Consider the following 25,354-nt stretch of genomic DNA (forward strand, 5'->3'; position numbering starts at 1 on the left):
TGAAAAGCACGATGTCCAGCTCTTAAACTCCTGTCAGACTGACTTTTTTCCTTTAAAAAAGTTCTGATGGTCCTATAAACACCTGCAGAACAACCAGACCCTGGGCAATAGTGCTTTCTGTGGCGATGAGTGCTATAGTGGGTGTGCAGTGAAGCTGCAAATTACAGCCAGGAGGAATAAGAAAGGGACAGCACTCTGGAGGGGAGGCGAGGCAAGGCGAAGCCAAGGCCTGTGTAATGGTTAGAGGGGATCGTAATGTCAAAGGACGGGAGGAAGCACCAGTCCAGAACACTCCTCTGGTTTTGCCAGCTTGGAAATTAATGAACAGAACATCTCTTAGGATAGCAATACCCTAGAAAAACAGTTTCTGTGAAAAGTGCTCCTGAAAAAGTGGTCAATATGTTTAATATCTTTTTCTCTCCCACTTCCTAAATGAAAGGTTAAGCAACTGAAGAATCATCAGAGACTCGAGGCAGCCAACTCCCTGTGCCCTGTGGGTAACAGGATGCCAAAAGCAAAATGTTCAAGTGTCTCTGTTTCCCAAAATGGAACTTTCTGCATTGCCATTTTCCTAGGGAGGTAGAAAATCTTTTGTGGTTAACAGCAAAGACGTTGGAGTCAGACAGCACTCAGATTAAATTACATCTCCTAAGTTTACCAACCTCAACTTCCTAATCTACAAAGTAGATCAAGAGCACCTACCTCACCCAGTACTGTGAGCATTAAATGAGCTAATGTGCATAAAACACGGTGAAACACTGTAAGCAGTTGATAAATGCTACCTATTAATAGCTATTATTATAAAACACATACCCTCTGTTGACAATTCAAAGTCTAAAGAATATTTAAAGTAGAAGGTCAGCGTCTTGTAGTAATCTATCCTCTATCCTGCGGAGAAGGCAATGGCAACTCACTCCAGTACTCTTGCCTGGAAAATCCCATGGATGGAAAAGCCTGGTAGGCTGCAGTCCAGGGGGTCACTAAGAGTCGGACACGACTGAGAGACTTCACTTTCACTTTTCACTTTCATGCACTGGAGAAGGAAATGGCAACCCACTCCAGTGTTCTTGCCTGGAGAATCCCAGGGACGGAGGAGCCTGGTGGGCTGCTGTTTCTGGGTTCGCACAGTCAGACACGACTGAAGCGACTTAGCAGCAGCAGCATCCTCTATCCTGAGTAACAGCTTGCTGACAAATGTATTTCCAGGCTTTTTTTCTATCAATATATCTAGACAAGTCAAATAATTTATTTTAATAAATGCACCATTCTATGATCTGAATTTTCAAAAGCTCAATGAACAGGATATGGGGGACACTGCTCTGCAAATGTATCAAGATCTCTCTCATTCTTTTTCTTTTTGGTTTTAAGTGCTTTTTTAAAAAATTTCATTTTCTTATTGAATGATAATTGCTTTATAGAATTTTGCTGTTTTCTGTCAAACCTCAACATGAATCAGTCATAGGTATACATATATCCCCTCCCTTCTGAACCTCCCTCCCATCTCCCTCCCCATTACACCCTTCACCCTTTTAGGTTGATACAGAGCCCCTGTTTGAGTTTCCTGAGCCATACAGCAAATTCCCGTTGGCTATCTATTTTACATATGGTCTCTCATTCTTTTTAAAGGCTATATAGTATTCTATGATACTTTTAATAAACTTCCTACTGAACATTTGGATTGTCTCCAGCTCTTCACCTATTATTACCAATGCTCTGGTGAACTTTTTTTTTTTTCTTTAACAGAAACATCTTTGTGCTCCAGTCTATTCTTTAGGACAAATCACTAGGTCAAATAATATTTACCTTTTGCTTTTTATTAATACTTGGGGAGTTTTTCTTTATCTTTTTAACTTATTTTATATTGGAGTATAGGGCTTCTCTGGTGGCTCAAACAGTAAAGAATCCGCCTGCAATGTGGGAGACCTGGGTTTGACCCCTGGGTTAGGAAGATCCCCTGGAAGAGGGCATGGCAACCCACTTCAGCATTCTTGCCTAGAGAATTTCCATGACAGAGGAGCCTGGCAGGCTACAGTTCATGGGGTTGCAAAGAGTCAGACACGACTGAGTGACTAAGCACAGCACAGCACATAGCTATGTACATATATATGCATCCATTCTTTTTCAGCATGAATTCTTTGGGCTTCCTAGGTGGTGCTACTGGTAAAGAACCCACTTGCCATTGCAGGAGATGTTTGAATTCTTTTTCAAATTCTTTTACCATTTAGGTTGTTACATAATATTAAGCAGGGTCCCCTGTGCTATATAGTAGGTTCTTGTTGGTTGCCCATTTTAAATACAACAGTGTGTACACATCAATCAAAGGTGTTTACTTTTTAAAGGCTTCCAGTACCTATGTCCTAAAGGCCTTACAGAATGGTACAACCAGCTGGCATGCCCACCAGCAGAATCCTGGTCATCTTTCATATCTATTGGCACTTATCTCGAGGAGAGACAAGCAGGTTCGTAAGGTCAAAAGTTACAGGCAAACTTCTGGTCTAGGGACGCAGGTGGGGGCGGTTCTCTATTCATATGCATCTCAACCCTCACAGTTCTGGGTCCTTTATAACAGACATGGGTTGTAGGCTGGGGCATGGGGTGGGTATCTCCTATTTCAGCCTGCATGGCATCTACCCTCTCATGTCCTGGGGGTTTGCTGATCTCCCTGCAGGTAAACCACCATGCTCTCATTTTATGAACACTTTTGAAACCATCAACCAAGGTGCATTGTTATCCTCTGGGTGGGCCAAAGCAAGACCATCTTGATGCTATCTTTCCTGGGAATCTGGACCTTCACAAGAGTGAGGCAAGGACTAAAAAATTCTATGGGCTTTATGATCCTGCAAGTATCATCCAGAGGACCCTTTCTCGTTGGTTCTCAGGTCTCCAGAACTGTCTGGCTTTCAAGCCTTGGTTCTTCAGCTCTTCCTACCTTACTTTAAATTACCCTGAGGACTTCACTGACTCGATGGACATGAATCTGAGTGAACTCCGGGAGTTGGTGATGGACAGGGAGGCCTGGCATGCTGTGATTCATGGGGTCGCAAAGAGTCAGACACGACTGAGTGACTGAACTGAACTGAACTGAACTGAGGACTTCTATATTCCTTCATTATTTTTAATATTGTTTTTGCTATGGCTATTTTAGGACAAGTTAGCCAGAGCTGATTTCAGATATTCTAAAGCAATCCCACCTGATGGGGGGGGAGGGGGGCGGCTTGGGAAATGACTTGTTTCTTTGAATATTTACTTGAAAAAAATTTTCCCTGTTCAATTCCTGAGGGGAAAAAAGAAACAACAAAAAAATAGTTTTCCTCCCCTAAGGCCTCTGAACTTACCAACAGCAACCATTCCAAATTACTTAATATTTTATTTAAAACTTCTGATAAAATCTGTTTTTTAGAAAGAATGAAAGAAGGAAAATCTCTGCTCCATAATGGATTTCACACACACATAAAATGGCTCATCCTTTTGTCCACAAGAAGAGGCACTGTTTCACTGACTTTTCTGACAATACTAGAATTCATGGGAGGGCTACCTTGGAATCTTTTTCCAAATGGATTTTACAAAAGCAAATCTGAGGCAAGAGGACAGAATTTCCTTTGTACTCTGGTAGCAACGTGGAAGGAATTTGTTTTTTCCCCTATGCACCAAGGAGATAATCAGCCCAAACACTTAGCAAAAGCAGTTCCATTTTAATCCCATCATCTTTACAAGGTTACAGGTGCCCTTGGAAACCACAATTAACCAGAGTCCTCAGAGAGCCAGTGGGGGGAGAAACGTGCTGCATAATGCTACAGAGGCTGCCCAGGGCCAACCCCATCAAAACGGAATATTATTACAGAGTTCACCATCTCCACTCATAACTCTCCAGAGCAGCAACAAGGAACACAGCTTTAGTTACTAAGTGATCACTAAGATGGTTCTTGCCTCTTCAGGCCTCTCAGTGAGACCGTGTGGGAGGCAAAGTCAATTCTGGCTTCCCACAGGTCAGGGTGCTTGGGGGAGCTGGGTATTATTGGATTAAGTGACTTCTAAGTGGTGACTGGAGCTACATTCTTAAGACAACACAGGATTAACTGAGATAATGTACATACAAATTCTTTGCACCGTGTGAAGGGTTGTACAGTGCAAGATGTCATCACAGCCATGCCCGTCAGGCTCACTGACTGTCCTGCCATGGTGTATTAGGGCAGAAGCAGCTCAGACTGCACTGGGGGAATGGGGCCAGCCCAATGTGCCCACAGCACCTCCTGGTGGTTCTTCCTCAGAATGGCAACTTCACCAAGCCCAGGCCCACACCCAGCTGAAGGAAAAGTATCTAAGCAACATACTTACTCCCTTCGCTCTGGCTGTCTTTGTTTGAGTTGTAGACCTGGAAAACAGAAATAACATTTATTCGTGTGCATTTTATACCACCCAACAGGTTCACTATAGAAAACAATTACCTTCTCCTTTTGCTTAGTATGTGCTAGAAAATGGAAGGCAATTTCTGGCCCCCAAATGGAAATTCCTTCTATTATTACTCACTTCCTAATATTTACTTTGGGAGAAGGTGATGGCACCCCACTCCAGTACTCTTGCCTGGAAAATCCCATGGACGGAGGAGCCTGGTAGGCTGCAGTCCAGGGGGTCACTAAGAGTTGGACACGACTGAGCGACTTCACTTTCACTTTTCACTTTCATGCATTGGAGAAGGAAATGGCAACCCACTCCAGTGTTCTTGCCTGGAGAATCCCAGGGAAGGGGGAGCCTGGTGGGCTGCTGTCTATGGGGTCGCACAGAGTCGGACACAACTGAAGTGACTTAGCAGCAGCAGACTTAACAATATTTACTTCAGCTGTTCAGAGAATCACCTCTGGAGCTTTACTGTTAAAAAAAAATAAGTCATATACTTCCTTTAAAAAAAAAACTAATATGTGTATATAAACTAAAAGGGAGAAAAAAATTAATTAGTTACAAATCATTAAGCATTAACTGCACAGCAGGCAACAGCGCTAAGCAATTCACATGAATTATCTCAAATTATCTATGCAACAATTCTGTTGGGTAGGAACTGTTAATATCACTGATACACAGATGGAGAATTTGACGCTAGAGAGGTTAACTAAGGTCTCACAGCTAGTACATGGCAAAGTCTGGACAAAGATACATTACAAACTGTTAAGTGTTAACACTGGCGAATGGGACCAGTAACTTTTTACTGTGAATTTAAATGTTATAAGGAGAACATACTACTTTTATGACAAAAAATCCTTAAGTGATTTATACAAATCATAAAAGGGAATGAGTCCCAACATAAAACAAACAATGATACACTGGAAGAGTTGGCAAGCTTTTTCTTGTAAAGGACTAGAAGGTAAACATTTTAGGTTTTGTGAGCTAAGAGGCAAAAGCCAAACCAATGATTATACAGGGACTTGAAAAACGAGAGAGACCACACATTTTCACAATTTTTTCCTGACAAAATCCAAATAGAGTAAGTTTTGAAAATACAGGTAGAATATTCCTAGCAGGTGAAAATCAATCTTATTGTTTCATGGCTGTCTTTTTGGGGGATGCTTGGCTTGGTTCTTCCAGGGGTTATACAGCTGGTTCTCAACTGTAAGAGTGGCCATCACAACCACTGGGAGTATCTTTTCTCAGGAGTATAACTTTCTGAAATATAGATAAGACTGATGAGAAAAACATAATTTTTATAGAGGGAGGATAGCACTTAGCTTAAATAGATGTCAAACTGTTTCCTATCACTGAGTCAATGGCAAATGTTCACTTGTAAATACTATGTTGAGCTCATGGGCTACAAAAAAACAGGTAGCCAGTTGGATTTGGCCTGCAGGTCAGGGTCTGCCAATCCCTGATATGCTGACATTATTAAGTAAGATGATAAAACCTCTGATTTAGAAAAAAAAAAATCATAGCTCCAAAATCTTTCTTTGGTGCTTATGATCCTATAGATATGAAAAGGCATAGGATGAAGCTGGTGATAACAAAAAAAAAAAAAAAAAAAAGGATATCCCCAGTGATTGTAATGGTCACTGTTGGTTGAGAACCACTGATTTAACCCTTAGAGAAACAGAGCCAAGCAACTCTGAAAAGAGAGCCATGATATCCTAAGGGGGCTTCTTATCTGCTAGTAAGTATCGGTGAGACTGATACTTACTGATACTGCTGGTCAAGAGCTAAGCAATAATTCCAACATGGCCCCCAGTTGCCTTGCGTCACTGGGTAAGTCTCTCACCCTCTCTGCATCTCAGCTGCCCTGTCTATAACCTGAAGGAGTCAGCCAGGAAGGTCCTTGAATGGTCAAACAGTAATTTGACAAATCTCCCATTTGTCAAATGGAGATAATCAAATAATCAAGTGACTATTATTCATTTCTCAAAGACTGTACAAAGATAAACAGGCACATACTGAAGGTCAGAAAGATGAGGATAAAAGGGGTTTCTATATTTCAAGCACCACTGTCTGATGAATGAAAAGGCCTCAGACCAGAGGAGATAAAAATGGGGCAAAGAGGGAAGCAGAAACACAATCCTGCACAGCCAAATGGGTACAGGTCAGACCAGCGACCCATAGTCAATGGCATGCACTGCAACTGGACAGGTAGCTAAGGCAAACACAGGGGAAGACACCACACTCCGGCAAGTACTTTTTCCGGCCATCCCTGCTCACTTCATTCCTCCCAATAAATTCACACATTCTATTCCAGAGAATCCTGCTCCTGTTTCTAACTGGCAAAATCCAGAAGGAATAGCAAAACAAAACAGGGCTTTCAGCCCTCCTTAATTAGGAGGTGAATTTGCACCAAATTACTTTCCTTTAAATGTCTCCTAGAGCTCAGGAGGCCCCTGCCTAGAACACTGAGGTATTCCCCAAACTGCAGAGGCGCGATCAATGAGCCAAAGGTGCCAGGAACATGTGCCGCCCGGTACTCTGAGGGCAGGCCATTAATCTCTGTCTGGTTTGGGTAAATGAGCCAAAGAGAATGAGTTTGAAATGAAGCTAACAAACCATGCCTGCCAGAACGGTCTGACTACATGGCCCGGGTAAGGAAGCAGCCTCATCATCACACAGGCTGGATGGTGGTATGGGAACAGTGCTAAGTGGAAATGGCTTTGTTCACTGGCACTCACCAAGTGCCATGCATGACATCACCAAATCTTTTTAACCACCTTGTGGATTGGCCACTAGTGTTGTATGCATCTTATGGATGTGGAACTGAAGGCCAGAGAGGTTACATAGTTTATCCAAGGACAGAGAGCTGGAAGGTGGTATACTGGTCTATCTTGCTGCTGCAGTGAGGTTCCAATTGTCCTTTACTATTCTAGGCAGTGGCAAATGCACACAACTCCCAAGCTGTACTAGTAGTCTCTGGTGTATAAATACCTTCCACTCTGGCAGAAGCAAAGGGCATGCAATTCACCCCTTCAGAAATGCTCCGTCTGTTCTGGGAAAACCGTGAGATCTCACAGTTGCTCACTAATGCCAGACTGAGGTTCAGAGACAAGGGCAATTTCCCCAACTAAAACGTCCCTTTGGCAGTGGCTTCTGCCTTAGGATTGATTAGTAGAGTTATCTCAGGTTTGTATGCCTTCAAGTAAGTCTCTAAGAGACTATATCTTAAAAGGATAGAATTCAACTCTCCAGGACCAATTCACAGTGACATGAGTCACTCAACAATTCCTGAGTTATGACTCCAAGGAAGAATGAATCACTCAACACACAAACACAACAACGCAACTGAAGCTAAAGTCCATCCACCCTGCTTAGCCAGAATGCCTAAAACCTGGCCCCATAATCAAGTCTCTTTTGGTCCTCCGGCTTTCTATAGTGCTTTCATTCAGGGATGCACCAGTTTCAGCTGAACTCTGTACATGCTGCTGCTGCTGCTGCTACGTTGCTTCAGTCCGACTCCGTGCGACCCCACAGACGGCAGCCCACCAGGCTCCCCTGTCCCTGGGATTCTCCAGGCAAGAACACTGGAGTGGGTTGCCATTTCCTTCTCCAATGCATGAAAGTGTAAAATGTCTGACTCTTCGCAACCCCATAGACTGCAGCCCACCAGGCTCCTCTGTCCATGGGATCTTCCAGGCAAGAGTACTGGAGTGGGGTGCCATTGCCTTCTTCCTGTACATGAGGGTTTGTTAAATATCCATACCGCTGAATATTTTTTTTCAAGTGTACACTTCTAGAGAATACAAACTACAGATTTACTTTATGTTATGAGGGTCCACCTGAGACTCATTATAAAATAATTACAATAGCAATAATGGATTTAATACAAAGGATGATGACAAAAGACTTATCACGTGTCAGACACCACTCTGAGCACTCTAAAATGCATTATCTTGTTTAGTCCTCACACCAACCTAATTATTCCTGACATATAGATGAGAAAACTGAGGCATTAGAGAGGTTAGGTCATTTGCTCAAGGTTAGGCAGCTGGAATTGGGCAGAATCCAGACAGAACTCCTACAGTCTGTCTCCAAAGCCCAAACTCTTAATAACTAACCACATGATACCTAAGACATGATGATGATGATGATAAAGGTGATAAGATGTCATGGGTAGCCAGGAAAGGTGAGTTACTGGCAGAAAAAATTTGCCATGAGTCAGAAAATGAGATTGGGAATTGCCTTTTGATTCTAGCCTGAAGCATTTACCACTAACCCATGTGACCAGCTGACATCTAACCCAGAAGTAACACTTCATATTCTTGGAACCACAGGGTTCAATTCTGAAGATAAACACCAGGGCAGGAAGGTAGGTCTTTGATACAAATCACAGGATACTGCAATTCTGTGAGACCTCACCCAGAAGCTACAATGGGAATACAATTTAATTAAATCAAAGGAGGGTGAGGAAAGCCTTCATATGCTCCTATTGCATTAAGACGTGATTTTGCAATCAGTTCTGTTCACTGATGAGCCAATTCAATTTACGTGTCCCTAGAGAGTTAAGAGAACAGAGTTATTTGGGTTCCCAGAATTTTTTCACAGCTGTCCTTTATCACCATTATCCAGGCCTTACCAAGAAAGCACAGAAATTTTTTTACTTATAAATTAAAGGCATAAGTAAAGCAAGAATTAGACAAAGCAATCTCACTTTTCCCTCTGACACACAGCTGCATTAACACTTGGCCATATCACATTTTGGATCAAAATCTGCACAAAAGGAAAGTGCTGGAGAAACAGGTTCATGGACGAAATTCACTTAAAACTGCTGTTCCTATCTCAGCTGCATGTGAATTCACATTTAAGCTTTGTCATTCTCAGGTCTCTTCCAAGTAGCTTGGACCATCTAAACCCCTCCCACCAGGCGGTTCCTCTTACGCGTCCATATGGAGAAATACAAAACAGAACTACCTGCCCATACTCCCAAACATTGACCACGCTGGCTCTACACCATCAGAGACAATTTTTGTTGCTCCTCTACCATCACTAGGGCTTGCTCTTTTCAACTCTCAGGGGTGACAAGATTTATGCTCATATGCTGCTTAGGTTCAAAGTCCAGCTCTACCAGTTACCAGCTATAGAGTTCAATCACTTCACATCTCTAAACCTCAGTCTTACCTAGTCTAAAAGAGGGACATTAATATTCCCTATCTCTTAGGGTCATTGTGAAAATTAAATAAGACAATAGATAGAAAACATTTAACATAGAGGGTAGAATACAAATTCTGTGGCCCACAGAGCATTCTGTAAAGATGGTCTTTCATCACCATCAGCGCCCCTCCCCTTTCCTTCTCTTCAGACTTATCCTCTATGGGCTAAATGGCCAAGCACAAGTCTGTGGTTTGAGGGACACAGTGACAGCGACCTCATTAGCCGTGCAATTTAACCAAACGAAACTAATTAAAGGACTAAAGGAAAGGAGACCATCTAAAGTCAACTTGCAGAGCAATAGTTGTCAATGTTTTTTAAAACATCAGTTAGACATAAAAGTAACTACTTACCACACTTTTTCACCACCAGTTATGTGCCAGACACCACACCCAGCATTTACATGAATTATTTTATTTCATCCTCAAGCTTATGGGGTACTACTACTTCCTCCACTTTATACCATCATGTAGATTAAATAAGTTTCCAAAAGTTACAAAAGCCAACAAGTGGAAGAGCGTTCTAGTCTAGATTTCTATTCAATCACAACTTCATAGACTCTTCCACCCAGTCCAACGGAAAAAAAAAGTTTGGCAATCAACAAAAAACTCTAAAGAAGCTAAGCAGTAATTAAAATGGCAACAACACAACCATTATGTAAGAACAGAATTTCCACCCAATTTAAACATAACAGTAATTCTATAAACTTCCAATTAATGCAAGTATGGCAGTAACTGAAAACCACAACCAGCTGGAGACACTTTGGGTGCTCAAAAAGCATCCTTCACAAAAGCTAACAGCACAGAGAGAATTGGCAGTGGTGCCCAGGATGGTGCGGTAGACCAATCTGTGAGTAGAGCACCACATTTGAATTTAAACAGGCTTAACATAGGCACTTTCAGTAACAACCAAGAGAAGTTACTACTAGTAAGACAGCCCTCATTTGTGCACCGCCAACCAATAATGGACATGAACTTTTGCATCCAGGAGACCCTCTCTTCTCATATAAATGTTTTCATAGGTCAGCCTTCCAAGGCAAAAGAAATAAAAGCAAAAATAAATAAATAAACAAATGGGACCTAATCAAACTCATTTGTTATTCAGTCACTAAGTCATGTCTGATTCTTTGCAACCCTATGGACTGCAGCACGCCAGGCTTCCCTGCCCTTCACCATCTCCTGGCATTTGCTCAAATTCATACCCATTGAGTCAGTTTGCCAAACTTACAAGCTTGCACAACAAAGGAAACCATTAACAAAATGGAAAGACAATCTATGGGAGAAGATATTCACAAATGACAAGGGCTTAATTTATAAAATACACAGACGGCTCATACAATTCCATCACAACTACACCAAAAAACCAACCCAACTTAAAAAGGGGCAGAAGATATTTAGAAAAGAAGAGAAATAGACATTTCTCCAAAGAAGACATACTTTGGCCACCTGATGCCAAGAGCTGACTCAATAGAAAAGACCCTGATGCTGGAAAAGATTGAAGGCAAGAGAAGGGGATGACAGAGGATGAGATGGTTGGATGGCATCACCGACTCAACAGACATGAGTGAGCAAGCTCCTGGAGGTGGTGAAGGACAGGGAGGCCTGGCAAGTTGCAGTCCATGGGATTGCAGAGAGAACAACAAGGCACATGAAAGGATGCTCATCACTGCTAGTTATTAGAGAAATGCAGATCAAAACCATAGTGAGTTACCACCTCACACAAGTCAGAATGGCCACCATTTAAAAACATCTACAAATAACAAATGCTGGGACGGGTGTGGAGAAAAGGGAACCCTTCTGTATGTTGGGAAGAATGTAAATCGGTGCTGCCACTATGGAAAATAGTATGGAGGTTTCTTCAACAAGTAAAAAATAGAGCCGCCATATGATCTAGCAATCCCATTCCTGGGCATATATCTAGAGAAAACTCTCATTTGAAAAGATATATGCACCCCAAGTTCATAACAGCACTATTTACAACAGCCAAGACATGGCAGCAATCTAACGTCCACTGACAGGTGCACGGATAAGATGGGGTACGTATAAACAATGGAACGTTACTCAGCCATGAAAAAGGAGGAGGCAATGGCATCTGCAGGAACACCTAGATCCATTTAGAAGGCATTTATCATCCGAAGTGAAGTGAGTCATAGAGAGAAAGACAAATAGCATGTGCTATCACATATGCCTGGACCCTAAAATATGACACAAATTAACTTCTTTACAAAAGAGAAGCAGATTCAAGATACAGAGAACAAACATACAGTTACCAAAGGGGACAGGGGGTGAGGGGGCTAAATTGAGAGTTTGAGATTAGCAGATACAGACTGCTATATATAAAAGAGAAACAACAAGGTCCGACACTGTATAGCAGGGACCTATATTCAATGCCCTGCAATTAAGTATAATGGAAAAAAAAAGAATCATTTGAATCTTAAGCCTATGGGGATAAAAATCAGTTTAAAGAGCTTGGAGTAAATGACGACATGTCTCAACTCGAGGCGCCAGAGCTGGGGCGCTACTATTGGTTCCTCCTTCTCCCACTAGACACGTGCCTCTTGTCACCACAGTCTGAGTGACAGAAGGTGGCCAGAGAAGCAAGGAAAATGGCTGCCGCTGCTTTTCTAATTCTCACCGGGCAGCACCTCCTCTGGCTTGCCCTTTCCACTGCCACCTGTACTGCATCTGCTGTTGTAGGGAGGCTCTTTCAAAAGCGAAACCAACAAACGCATGTCTGACGGCTCTTCCCCATGACCTGTTCCTAAACAAACACGAAGACCCTGCTCTTCGTGCAAAGAGGTTTAGTAACTGGAATATAGTAGGCCACTCAATATTGACTGGATGAATGTTTGTGAGTAGAGGAATAAAAGAGATGTAAATTTTTTAACAATCTCCAAGTTGAAGCAACGAGGACAATGCACTGATGGATCAACCAGACAGGAAGTAAAGCCAGATCTATCACTGCCCGGTGAGCATGTCTCATTCTTCTCAACACCTGGCAAATTCACTATGAATCTTCACCTTAGAGAGAAAGAGACATACACAATTCAGGTCTTATTACGAGACAATATAAGGCAGATTTATCTTACTTGGCTTAACTTCAGGCTGTCAAAACCCTTCACAGAGTCATTCATTTTCTATAGCACACTGATGAATGCTAGCTTTACACCCAACAACTGACCACAAATGCTGCTGATGCTAGTCCATGGCATCACCAGGAAGGCGTGATTGTAGTTCAAGGTACCGAGGCTCCCTCCCCCATGCAACACAGGCACCTTAGGAGCAAGGCACTCTCTTGGAAAATGGCCCAGCACAAGTGACTAAATGGCCGTGCTCCCAAAGTCAGCTGAATAGTCTTTGACTCCTGTAGACTTGCTCAGCAGCACACCAGCTCACTGGTGACTAAAAGTGACCCCCTGCTCTTCAACATGACTATGACAATGATGATGAATAGAAAAACACACTTTTTGTTCCATTAATTCAAGCATCGTCTGCTGCTTGAACTAAAGGCTCTAAAAGGGCTTATCTCTTGTACAGTTCCTCAGGAACACCAGGGGGGAAGCAAAGTACTCAGAACATCTGCTCCCATTTCCTCTGCTCAGTACCCATGCTATGTCCAGGGATTTTGCCCTCATTTTCCTTGGGAGCCACCCCACCACCAAGTCCTTGCTGTTTGGGGCAGGAAGTGGGGGTGGGGTGCTGAGCCTAATTCCATCTTTAGGTGTGGCCAGAGGATCCAGACCTGGCATCCCAGCGTGCGTGTGATTCTCCCCAGGCCAAATGCAGTCGACAGGATCTGTGTTTAAACATTTTTATTACACCAGCGGGAATGAGGCCTTGTTAGAACAGGACCCATGCTTGGAGCTTCTGTAGCCGACTCTGCCACCACAGGCACAAAGACTGAGCACAGGCCAAAGGAAGTGGAGTGAAGACATGAAGGGAGACCGGGCTTCAGGGCACTACCGGAGCTACTGAGATGTGGCTCAGTGTCATCCCTGCTCTCTCCACGAGTGAACCAGCAGGATTTTTTTTTGTTTTTTTTTTAAATTGTGTTTCTATTGCTTGCAGCCAAGAATTCTGGCAAAAAAAAAAAAAAAAAAAAAGCTAATGAGAGAAAAGCCTAATTAAGCTTTATAGGGAACTCTTAAATGAAGAACAAAGAAAAATACGCAACACAGTAGAGAGGCAAAGTAATCTCATTCATCCTTGATTTTCCCCCTTCCTTCTCCTTCCTTCTACTTCACATACCCAGCCAGTGCCAGAATTTATCACTGCCCTGCATCCTGAGTCTATCCCTCATCCCCACTTCTCCTTCACTGCTCAAGGTCAGGCTGTGTCTTCTCATTTGTATCTCAACACTGGCCTTCTCCCTGGACTTGCTGACTTCTCTCTCTCTGCTCTAATCTATCTGACACACTGCTCTTGGAAAATGCGTTGCCCTAAACCACAGCTCAGGCTGGAGAACAAACTTCAAAACATCACAATACTGGTCCTTCAAATACTCAAAGGACCTATCATGTCCAAGAAGAGGAAGACTTACTGCTCTGAATGGAGATGAAAGTCAGGGTGGAGTCCAGGAAGGTAGATTTCAACTGGACGAAAATAACCGGCAGTTAGGAGCTCTTCTGGAGAAGGCAATGGCACCTCACTCCAGTACTCTTGCCTGGAAAATCCCATGGACGGAGGAGCCTGGAAGGCTGCAGTCCATGGGGTCGCTGAGGGTCAGACACGACTGAACGACTTCACTTTCACTTTTCACTTTCATGCATTGGAGAAGGAAATGGCAACCCACTCCAGTGTTCTTGCCTGGAGAATCCCAGGGATGGGGGAGCCTGGTGGGCTGCCATCTATGGGGTCGCACAGAGTTGGACACGACTGAAGTGACTTAGCAGCAGCAGGAGCTCTTCTTAGTCTACTGAAGTAGGGAGGCTGGCTGAATGTCATTCCCATACATAAGACTAAGCCCTGTTTCGTCCAGAAGGCAACCCTGGGCATTCCTGGGCTGATACAGTCAGCCTCATTCATTATTGTTAGCCCATCCTTTCACCTGTACAAGAATTGGAGGAAATCCAGAACAAGGGGGAATGGAGGTGGTTGAGGCAAAGTGGAATGGTGGACAGAATGGGCTGTGTGCCCTGGAGACTTGGCATAAAGGCCTGGTTCCATGGGCCTTTCTGGCTGTGGGCCTTCAGATGGTTACTTAACATTTGAGCCTGTTTTTTTCTTATAGTAAAGTGTAGCTAAGTAATAATATCTGTGGGAGTAATGGGAGAATTAGAAGTAGTTTCACAGTGCCTGAAAGTGCTCAAAAATGTCATTTCCCTTTCTTCTACCTTCATGAAGAGTTCCTACCTTACTTAACGGCTGCAGACCTCCCTCCTGTATCCTCTGACTTCTCACTCCTCAAACAGCCTACTCTATAGAATTTAATGCTTCAGGATACAACTTCGCATTTTTCATTATTTCTCATCTCCAAATAACTCCCCAATGGCTACTTTTGCCTTACACTTTCCTGGGGGATCACCCAGCTTCTAACACAGGGCTGGGCATATATACAGTCCAAGAAATCACCGCTGACTGAGGGACAGGAGCTTAAAACGTGGGATCCACATTCTCTTGTCTGAGTCTTCCTCAGTGGGTCAGGAGCCGGTCATAATGACCTTAATGAGCAGATTATTCTTAGAGCAGCACTTCCCACTTTTGAGTGTTGCTGGCATTTACTACCGTTTCCTGTCAGAAATCACAAATGAAGCCAACAGAATTTCAAAGGAAAAGGTGAAACAGCTCCTCCTGGAGTATATAGGTGGCAGGGTCCACCCAGATATCCAGTGGAGGGGTAAGCTAACTGCTTTAACCAGCTTCGTGAGCAAAATGTTTCTGGGACTATTAACATAGAGTGTTGTCGGAGGGTGCTTCCCCTCCGCCACAGAACTTTGATTTGCATGTTATATAAACACTGTTGTCATAGTTATAATTCAGGAAGCTTTGTTGCTTGACCTCAAGAAAAAAATTCAACCTCAAATCAGGGTGACACTGACTCTCGAGACCACAACAGACCATCAGTGGGTAAGATCTGCCAAATTCCTTTAAGCTTCTAGAAGGAACTACTATATTTGGGGTAACAAGTAAGCAACAAGAAGAGGAAACTCTGCAACATTATGCAATTTCCTTGCATTTCATATTCAGAAATCCTGAAAACCCCTATAAGCAACTTCCCTAGCTTTCAAACCAAGATTGGAGTCACTGCCAATGTAAACAAAAACTGGACACAAAAGAGGAAAAAAGAAATCTAATGGACAAGTCAGAAAAAAGTTTCAGGAAAAATTTAAAGGCAACACAAAGCACACAAGCTCACGTGATATCAAATGCACAACAGTTAAACAGATGGCGTGTGAGCTGACAGGTATGTAGGACGTGGCCGGCTCATAATGTGAGGAGTCTTCTGGCTTTAAAATTTCCTGGCTTCATGCTCATGTGAAAGGGTGTGAACCCATTAGTCCATCAGCCTGGTGTCTCTGTGAGGAGAGGGGGATCACCTCCCCATTCTCCAAAGATCGTGCTCTTAAACAGAGGAGGTCTTTCTGTGTTCCTCTCTCTCCTAGCTCCTCTCTTTCTGTCTTTGGAAATAGGGACACAGTACCATCAGCAGAAGAAGGAACTTTGTTCTTCTGTACTTTGGAAAACTGCAAATGAGAAACTCCTTGGTCCCGTATACGTGATCCCCAACTGGGAACGAACGTGTGAGGTCCTGCTGCCAGAGCAGGGCAGGAGGAAGGAGAGCCAGAGGGTGAGACACTGGACAGAATCCACTCCTTTCACCTTCCAGCCCTCTGTCCTTCAGAGGACTTAAGCAAGTGGCTTTTATACTGAGCTCATTAATCTGCACAATGCATCTTTGTGAGGCAGGAGGTGAATTTATCCAACACAGACACAGGTGACTTCTTTCTTTGCTTCAGACAACTGCAAGGTCGGAGTACCGCATTTTCAGACAGATGACTGACTCAAAACCAAGCTCCCTTAGATGCAGGACCTCTCCTAAATTTATAGGAATAATCCTGATGCCAACCCATGGATATGCAGCAAGGAGTTCTGGGAATAGCCACTTCCTTGCTCTGACAGGGGATCCCTAACTCTATGACATGAGGAATCTCTGTATTTTCCGACAATTTCCAATGAAAGGAATGCTGTTTGCAAAGAAAAGTAGATTCTATTGGGTTGGCCAAAATGTTCATTCAGAGTTTTCTGTAACAGCTTATGGAAAAATCAAAATGAACATTTTCGCCAACCCAATAGAATGCTTTCTGGTTCTACAGAGGCTAAAAGTTACCAAGTTGAGCCCTTCCTCAACTCCACACAGTGTGAAAGGGAGGAGGTTTATCGAGATTCCCTACCACTTCCCGCACAGCAATGGTGATAAAGGGTAAGGGTGGGACCTTGGAAAATGACCTCCATTCCTCAGGTGTTAACATATTCTTACATCTGCCTTATCACATATCTAACCATCTCTCTCATCCACCAACACAGCTTACTTCTTTAATAAATTTTAAAGTAAGTTGCAGATATCAGGTCTTCCCTTCTAAACACTTTGGTAAGCTCATCACTCACTAAGGTTCAATATTATCAGTCTTTTAAGGCAAAAGTTACCTACAGGGAAATGTACAATTCCTAAGGGAGCTGTGACAAAGTCATGCATGAAGGTAGAGACTTTACCATCACTTCAGACAGTTCTCTCAGATCTCTCCATTTTACCCTCAAAACACAGACACAAAACACACACACCCATGCACAACCACTGTGCTGTGTTTTCATTTGTTCTCACCACTAGCTTTGCCTGTTCAAGAACATCATACAAATGGCATCATACCGACCATACTCTCTATGGCTGCCTATTTCACTCAACATAAAATTTTCGAGATTCATTCCCATTTTGGCCTGAATTAATACTCTGACTTTTTCAATGTTGAGTAATATTTTATTATTTGACTATATTACTGTTGATTGACTCTCCTGTATATAGACATCTAGACTGTTCTCCCTCTTTGGCTACTATAAATGAAGTTGCTCTGAAAGTCTCTGCATAAATCTTTTTGAAGACCTACCTTTTCATTTTCTCTTGTGTAAATATCTCAGGGTGGAACTGCTGGATTATGAGGCAGGCTTTTTATTTGTTGTTAAATAAGAAACTGCCAAGATCTTTTACCAAATGTTCATTTACAATCCCACCAATAATGTATGAGGGTTCTAAGTGCTCCACATACTCACCAACATGTGGTGTTGTCAGTCCTTTAATTTTAGCCATTTTGGTGGCTATGTAGTAATATCTCATCATGGTTTTAAGATGCATTTCTCTGATGACTAGTGATGTAGAGTATTTTTTTCTTATGCTTACTAGACATTCTTAAGGTGTTTCTTCATGAGGTGTTTCTTCAAGTCTTTCGTCCATCTTTTAAATGAATTGTTCTTTTTATTATTGAGTTTTTATGAGCTGTCTCTACATTCTGGACATAAGTCCTTTGTCACATGCATGTTTTGCAAATATTTTCTCCCCTACTGTGGCTTGCCAACTGACTTCCTCAATGGTGGTTTTTGATAAGCACATGTTTTTGATTTTAATTAAGTCAAAATTTTCATTTTGGGGCAGGGCTATTGCTTTCTGTATCTCATTAAGAAACCAATGCTAAACTCAGATTGCAAAGATTTGTCCTGTGCTTTCTTTTGGAAGGTTTATAGTTTTAGTTTTTATGTTTATGTTTCATCTTGAATTAATTTCCCTAGTTTGTAAACATAATTTACAGCTGCTTCTGAGTCACAGCCTAGATTTGGAACTTGCTGGTTTAAAATACAAATTTAAGACAAGGAGCCCTAACACACTTCACTCCCCTTTCCCCAGTCCCAGAAAGCTATCACGCAGAATTGATCCACATCACTTTTGGGAATCTGCACATTGTTAGAAAACTAATACATACTCTGTACCCCCAGCTAAGGACAGGGCGTAAGAATGCTGAAGTTTGTAAAGATTGACATACATGCTCAATACTAATATTCAGGGTATACGGCTAACCACACAGCTGTGATCTGAATAGTCAGGGAGCCTGAAGGTGACAAGTAGAGTGGTCTTGACCAGCCACTGACTTCCTGTGTGACCTTGATCCGGCCTCTCCCTCTCTCTGGACTTAATTTCCTAGTCCATCAAAGAGGGGCTGGAAACAGAGCTGCTTAAAATAATTCAGCTCCCTTACTATTACTACTTCACATTTTTAACACACTACCATCAAAAATAAACTTCTTTGGGCTGAAGAGCTCATGTCAACACTCCACTCACTTTAAGGATTTCCCATTACAACAGAAGGGTAGCACCTTGTATTTTATCAGCAACTTGCTAAATTGGGATTTGCTGACAATTAAGAATGAGGCCCCAGAAGTTTAGAGGAACAGGGACTAATGACTGAAAAGGAAAAGGAGGCAGGGTTGGAAGGTTGTTGATCAAAGGCCAGCTCAGTGAACAATATGGTTTAAAATGGACCAGGAAGAAAAAGGTTGTTACTAGTGTTCACATAAAAGCACAAAGCGCCCAACCCAAGATTCTCTTGCTTCTTCTTCAGAGAAAGCCAAAGCACGCTGTACACAGAGCCATGGAGCTAGTTATGAGCACAGCCAGCTGCCAAAGTCAACTGGGAGGGCTAAGCTCACTTGGTCCCCTCCCCAGAGTGGCGGACAGAAGAGATTAGGACATGCTTTACTTCTGATCTGCATTTGAGAGCATGGCAGGTAAACACACAAACCAAAGGCTGCTTCTGGGCCCTTTCCTAGAGCACTTGCAGCCTGTGTCCTTTAAGAATTCACCTCTTCTGACCCTTCCAGCCCTGCTCCACAGACAACAGTGCAGGTCCTCCTATCCTGTGCTAATCTTCTTTAATTTGGAGGTGGGGGAGGGAAGCACTTACACATAAATATTATAAATAAGAACAAAATCATCACAAATACAAAGTCATCATAAATATAAAACATACTGATACATATATATTTACACACAGTCAATTCTCATTATTCACAGTAATTATGTTTTTTAAAGTCACCACAAACACCGAACCAGTGATCATAGAGAAAATACAGGGTTAAATTCCTACAAGCCTCTGGTGACAACATTTTCATCAACTGATCAGCATATAACCCTGTTTACGTGTTTCTGTTTCAAGATACCTTATCTAATATATACCACTAATTCATTACCATTGAACTCATGGTACAGCACTGTAACTGACGCCTGAATGAAGCTCACCTAACACTTGTTTGCTCAGTAAGGCTCACCACAGCCTTCCTGTGCTTAGGAACAGTAGTCAGCACCTTCAGTACTGTGCAGAGGGCCATTTTAAACAGTGAAACCAATAGCAAAGAGCACAAAAACACAAAAGATACTAAAATATTAAATGTACTAAATAGCAAAAAGAATACTTATTTATGGCATGATGACTGAAAGAAGCCAGAGGGTCACCTTGTCCACCCTCAGCTGGGAACATGTGTATTGAGCAACTGAAGTTTTTCTCTGCTCTGCAGACATGTACAAATGACTGTGAAAGCACCACAAACATCAATTTAGAGGTACAAGGAAATTTCAGCAAGTAGGTGAATTCACAAATACCAAATCTGTAAATAACAGGGATCAATTGTATGTACATACACATACATACACATAAAATATTTTGAGCATAAAAGTACAAAAATATTATGTAAGTCATGATGCAGATTTTATAGATATTAGCAGTTTTCTAAATTTTGTTTCTGAGATCTCAAAGAAACTGAATATCACAGTCCCTTAGCCTTATCTCTACCCCTTTCTCCTTGTACCCCAAAGATGGTATGTACATTCCATGTTTTAATACTTCTACTACATATGCACATGTTTACAGACAACAGTTTTACGTTTTTAAAATGCACATAGATAGCTTATACCATATATACATATATCTGATCTTGCAAATTGCTTCTTCACTTACCATTACATTTGTAAGATTTATCCACATTAATACATACAGATCAAGTTCATTCATTTAATCCACAATAAAGTATGCTATTACTAGTCCATTGTATATATGTCCATAACAATATAGGTTATTTTCAATTTTTCACTATTACAAACTACACTGCAATGAACAACCTTTTACGTATCTCCTTTTATACTCATGTGTGTTTTCTTGGCAACAAAATCAGCAAACCACAGCTGGTGGGTCACATCCAGTTGGTCCTGTGTAAGTAAGGATTTTTTGAAAAAAAGATCTGCTCAATCACAGATGGTCCGTGATTGCTTTTGCGCCACAACAGCAGGGCCGAGTCATTTCAACACAGGTCACTGGAGGGTATGTGCAGGTTCAGCCTTACTAAGTTTTGGATGGATTTTCCAATTTACTCTCCATCAGCAGTATACTTTGAGTCCCTGGCTTACTCTAAAAATTCCCAAAGCTCCTTGCTTAGCTCTCTTTATCACACTCTCATTCCACACACAACACCTGGAAATTTCATCCATTTCTGCAGCTTCAACAAATGACTCTATGCAGATGGCTTCCTACCTCTAAACAATGCGATCTCAACCTTGCCCCTGCTTTGTGAGGAGCACATCTCCATATCTTACTACATGTCAGTCATCTCCACTTGGGAATTTCCCTGAACCTCAAACCCAGCATCCATTTCTCCTCTCACCACCAAGAAAGGTTTCTTGAGACAATGAAAGGAGTAACACCTTAAAACTTGTGAATAGGCAGCTAAATGAGAACTTGTTTTCAGCTGGCTGACGCAAGGTCATTTAATAGGAAAAAGAATACACAGACCTATTTTCACACAGCAACTCTGCTCCTTTCTAGTTGTGATACCTTTCTATGGCTCAAATTTCCCATCTGCAATATAGAGATTATTCCACCCAAACTGAGGGATGAGACATCAGCAGGGAAGCAGCTGGCACAGTGCCCAGCACACACAGTAGTTAATAACCACTGTCTTGGTTAGTGGCATCTCTTTAATCTCAGTAACTTGGACCTAAAACTCCTGTCTTTATTCCCACATCTCATCAGGTGACAACAACTATATTTTATTTTCAAAGTGATGATCATATCTATTCCTTCCTTTTCAGCCCCAAGACTACTTTTGAGGAGTTAGTACCTCCTACTTGTAATGTCTTCAAACTGGTTCAAACTGGTTTGACTTTTGCCCTTCCCCTTGCCAATATATCCTTCATGTGGCCAAAGCTCTGAAATCACTTCTGCTTCAAAACCTTTGTGGTCAAATCACTCCCTGACAGTACAATGTCCAGATTTCTATCTCAGGCCTCTGGCAAGCTGGCCCCAGCATTTCTTACTTCCTACTTTCTATTCCCTAACCTCATGTCCAAGCTACACTCAGTGTCTGGCTATTTCCTATGCCTGCCACAGGCTATTCTGTCTAAGAAACCTTGTTCCTATATTTCTGGCAAAGAAAGGCTTTCTATTCATCTCTGTCTGTGTATAGCCCTCAAAGCCCTACTAGTATGCACCTGCTCTCCTAAGCTGTCCTCAACTCCCTTGTCTAAAATCATCTCTTCTATTTCAAAGACCTGTGTTTACACCTCACATGCATCACTTCCACTCTGAAATAAAGGCAAGGCAATAGATTTATCTTTGTAGATCCCAGAGGGCCTTGTACATAGCTGGCATTCAAAAACATTTGATGAATGACCTTATGAATCAAAGCCACTGAAAACGCTGTTAATGCACATCCTAGACTCAGTTTACATTAACTTAGAAAGTGCCAATCAAATCACCGAAAGAAGTCAGGAAATTACAAAAGAGTTTAGTATTTAGAGAAACCTGGGAAGAGCAAACTGCCATCTGTCCATCAGCAGTTTAAGTATCAAACTGCTTATTTAGAGTTTTGCTCACACCAAGGTTAACCAGTGAGCAGCAGGCCCAGGCACAGAACATAACCTTCTCACTCCTGGAAGTGCGTTGTCAGCCATGAAAAAAAAAAACCAGAGTGACTTAAAGTGTGGCAGCTTATCTGGTTTCTTCTATGGCAACTAAACTTTACATATTCCATGTGCTTAGAAATCACTGCTGCCTTTCTTAAACTCTCTTGGAGCATTTCACATCAGTTCAGAAATAAAGGCTTGTGAGATAATAATAATAATTTGAAGGGGAAAAAATGAAGGCAGATCTCCATTTTACTGTTTTGATGCCACACCAAATCTCCAGAAGATATCTACCTTAGAATGGGATGCATTCAAACAATGATAAAATACATAAAATAGCTTGAGGCCTTAATATATAAAGAGCTCTTATAATCAATAAGAGAAAGGTAAATAGAAAAACAAATGGGACAAAGGATAAACTATTCACAAAAGGAGAACAAGTATTCAATAAACATGGAGAATATTTAAACTTGACAGAAAATAAACTGAAATTATAACAATGATATTATTGTTTATCTTTTAAAAAAACTTCTAAAAATGTAAGATGGTATCAGTATAGATGTGGGCTCAGGGAAATAGATACTTCAATATGTGAATTACAGAAGTATAAATTGACAGTCTTCACTGAAGAACAAGCTTCAAAAATGGATCCATGTGTTTATCAAGTATGATACTTCTATGAATCTATGCTAAGGAGAGAATCATAGACAGTAGCCCAAAGAGGGATTTTAGTGAATATATAAAACTCCCTGATACTATATGCGAAATGTTATTTATTTATACATTTTTCTGAGGGGAATGCACATGATTTTCTTGCATCAAAGGAGTTTATAAGTCACCCAAGAACTTCTGGCTGAGAAATAATACCTAGAAATAAGGTGTGATGGGCATTGCTAGTTGTCTATAGAATGTCCATCTTCCTTTGTCTTCCTTAATAACTGACACCCTGATTATGTAGAAGCAAAACATCATTCAGCTGAAATCAACATTATTCAGCTGAAATCAACCATTCTTTTAGGCAGGAATGTGAGTCAGTCCAGCCAATGAGACACGAGTGGATGCAAACTGAGGATTTCTGGGAACCTTCTGTTCCTCTCACACATATTAACTCTTCTTTCCTTCTTTCATCCTTCTCCCTGCCTGATCCCAAGACACAAGGCAAGGAGATGCACCAATCATCTTGCAGTCATAAGGTGACAAGGAAGACAAAAGCTTCCACCCTAAGGATAGAGGAGCACAAGTATGGGAAAAAATCTGGGTCCCTGAAGGCTTCTCAGATCCACCTATCTGTCCCATACTGTCCACCCTATGTCTTAATGCCTAAACAGCTCCCATTTCTTTTAAGCCACTGTTTGGTGGATTTTCAGCTGTTAACACTAAAACTCATGACTAAACTAGTACATACGATAAAAATATAATAAATTAAATGAAAATCCTATCGATAATAGAATATGTGTAAAGCGATCCATTTTATTTATAATAGAAAAAAAAGGTTGAAAGCACAAATGTCAAAAATCAGCCCTTATTCTCTGTGAGAGAGATGAGTGATATTCATTTTCCCCCTTATGCTTTTGATTATTTTCCATATTTGACCATTTTCAAAACAATAGAAACAAAGGATTAGTATCTTTGAGCCTGATTTACCATTGAATAGCAAGGAGGATCAGCCTCAGACATCAAGGACAAACACAACTTTTTCTGTTTCAGATGAATTTGGGTAGCGGACAGTCCATGACCCATCCTAGCTCTACCCTACCTACCAAAAGGCTGCAGTCTAGGGTGGGAGCAGAGAGGGACCTGGTTAAGTTCTGTAGGGCTGCTCTGGGAGGCATGGCAGTCCCAGGCAGTGCTCAGGCCACCTGGACAAAATAATCCTGATACAAGGCCTGTACGAGGTGCTGTAGGTGAGCAGGCACCTTGAACAACTGCTTCTGGGTCACATCAAGGCAATGCAGACAAGGAGGACCCGAGACGGCCTCCCTGTGAGCCCACGCCTGGCCACCAGGAAGGATGATCCCAGTCTCTTGGAAGCCTCTGGTATATCTTCTTCCTTAAAACATCAGCCTCAATAAACAGAGCTTGAGATTTAAAGCCAGGTTAGCCAACTGCAGACATGCTGCACCTCAAAGCTGAAGGAATGATGCCTTTTCAAAACCTTTCAAGAAAAATGGCATGCGGGCCTACCTCATTATATTATGTTTCGCATTATTGCACTTCCCAGCTAGTGCATTTTTTAACAAATCGAAGGTTGGTAGCAACACTGCATCAAGCAAGTCTATCAGCAACATGTTTCCAATAGCATTTGTTCGCTCTGTGTCTCTATGTCACATTTTGGTGATTCTCACATTCAAACTGTTCCATTATTATTATACTTGTTATGGTGATCTGTAATCTCTGATGATACTACTGTCAACATGTTGCTATTTTTTTAGCAATATTTTTAAAGTACGTACATTGTTGTTTTTTTGACATAATGCTACTACATACAATAGCCTACAGTATAGGGTACATGTAACTGGTCTGCACTGAGAAACCAGAAAATTCAGGTGACTTGCTTTATTGTGATACTTGCTTTATAGAGGTGATCTGGAACTGAACCTGTAACATCCCTGAGGTGTTCCTATGCAACAAAGGGTAAGCTCAGACACAAGCACACAAAACAGCAAGGCTGGAACTGATAGACCCTGCAGTGAAATCGTTTCTTCCTTCCTTTTCAGATTCCTTCCTTCTACCCCCCAAAGGATTCCACAGGGGTGCCAGGCTGTATAACCATTACTCCTGCCCTGCTGTGCCCCTCTGTTTACTGTTTAAATAGCAG

At 41.9% G+C, this 25,354-nt stretch overlaps 1 protein-coding gene across 4 annotated transcripts in view; it reads right to left on the reverse strand.

Moving 5' to 3' along the window:
- Positions 1-25,354, reverse strand: part of ARHGAP26 (Rho GTPase activating protein 26) — a 479,720-nt gene that overhangs the window by 220,744 nt on the left and 233,622 nt on the right. For all 4 annotated transcript variants that reach the window (XM_040239820.1, XM_040239819.1, XM_040239822.1 and 1 more), the window contains exon 12: positions 4,336-4,372. In XM_040239820.1, coding sequence (XP_040095754.1) covers positions 4,336-4,372 — 37 coding nt within the window. The remainder of the gene's footprint in view (positions 1-4,335; positions 4,373-25,354) is intronic.

The sequence above is a fragment of the Oryx dammah genome, unplaced genomic scaffold (genome assembly GCF_014754425.2).
Source record: "Oryx dammah isolate SB20612 unplaced genomic scaffold, SCBI_Odam_1.1 HiC_scaffold_5, whole genome shotgun sequence".
Classification (NCBI taxonomy): Eukaryota; Metazoa; Chordata; class Mammalia; order Artiodactyla; family Bovidae; genus Oryx; species Oryx dammah.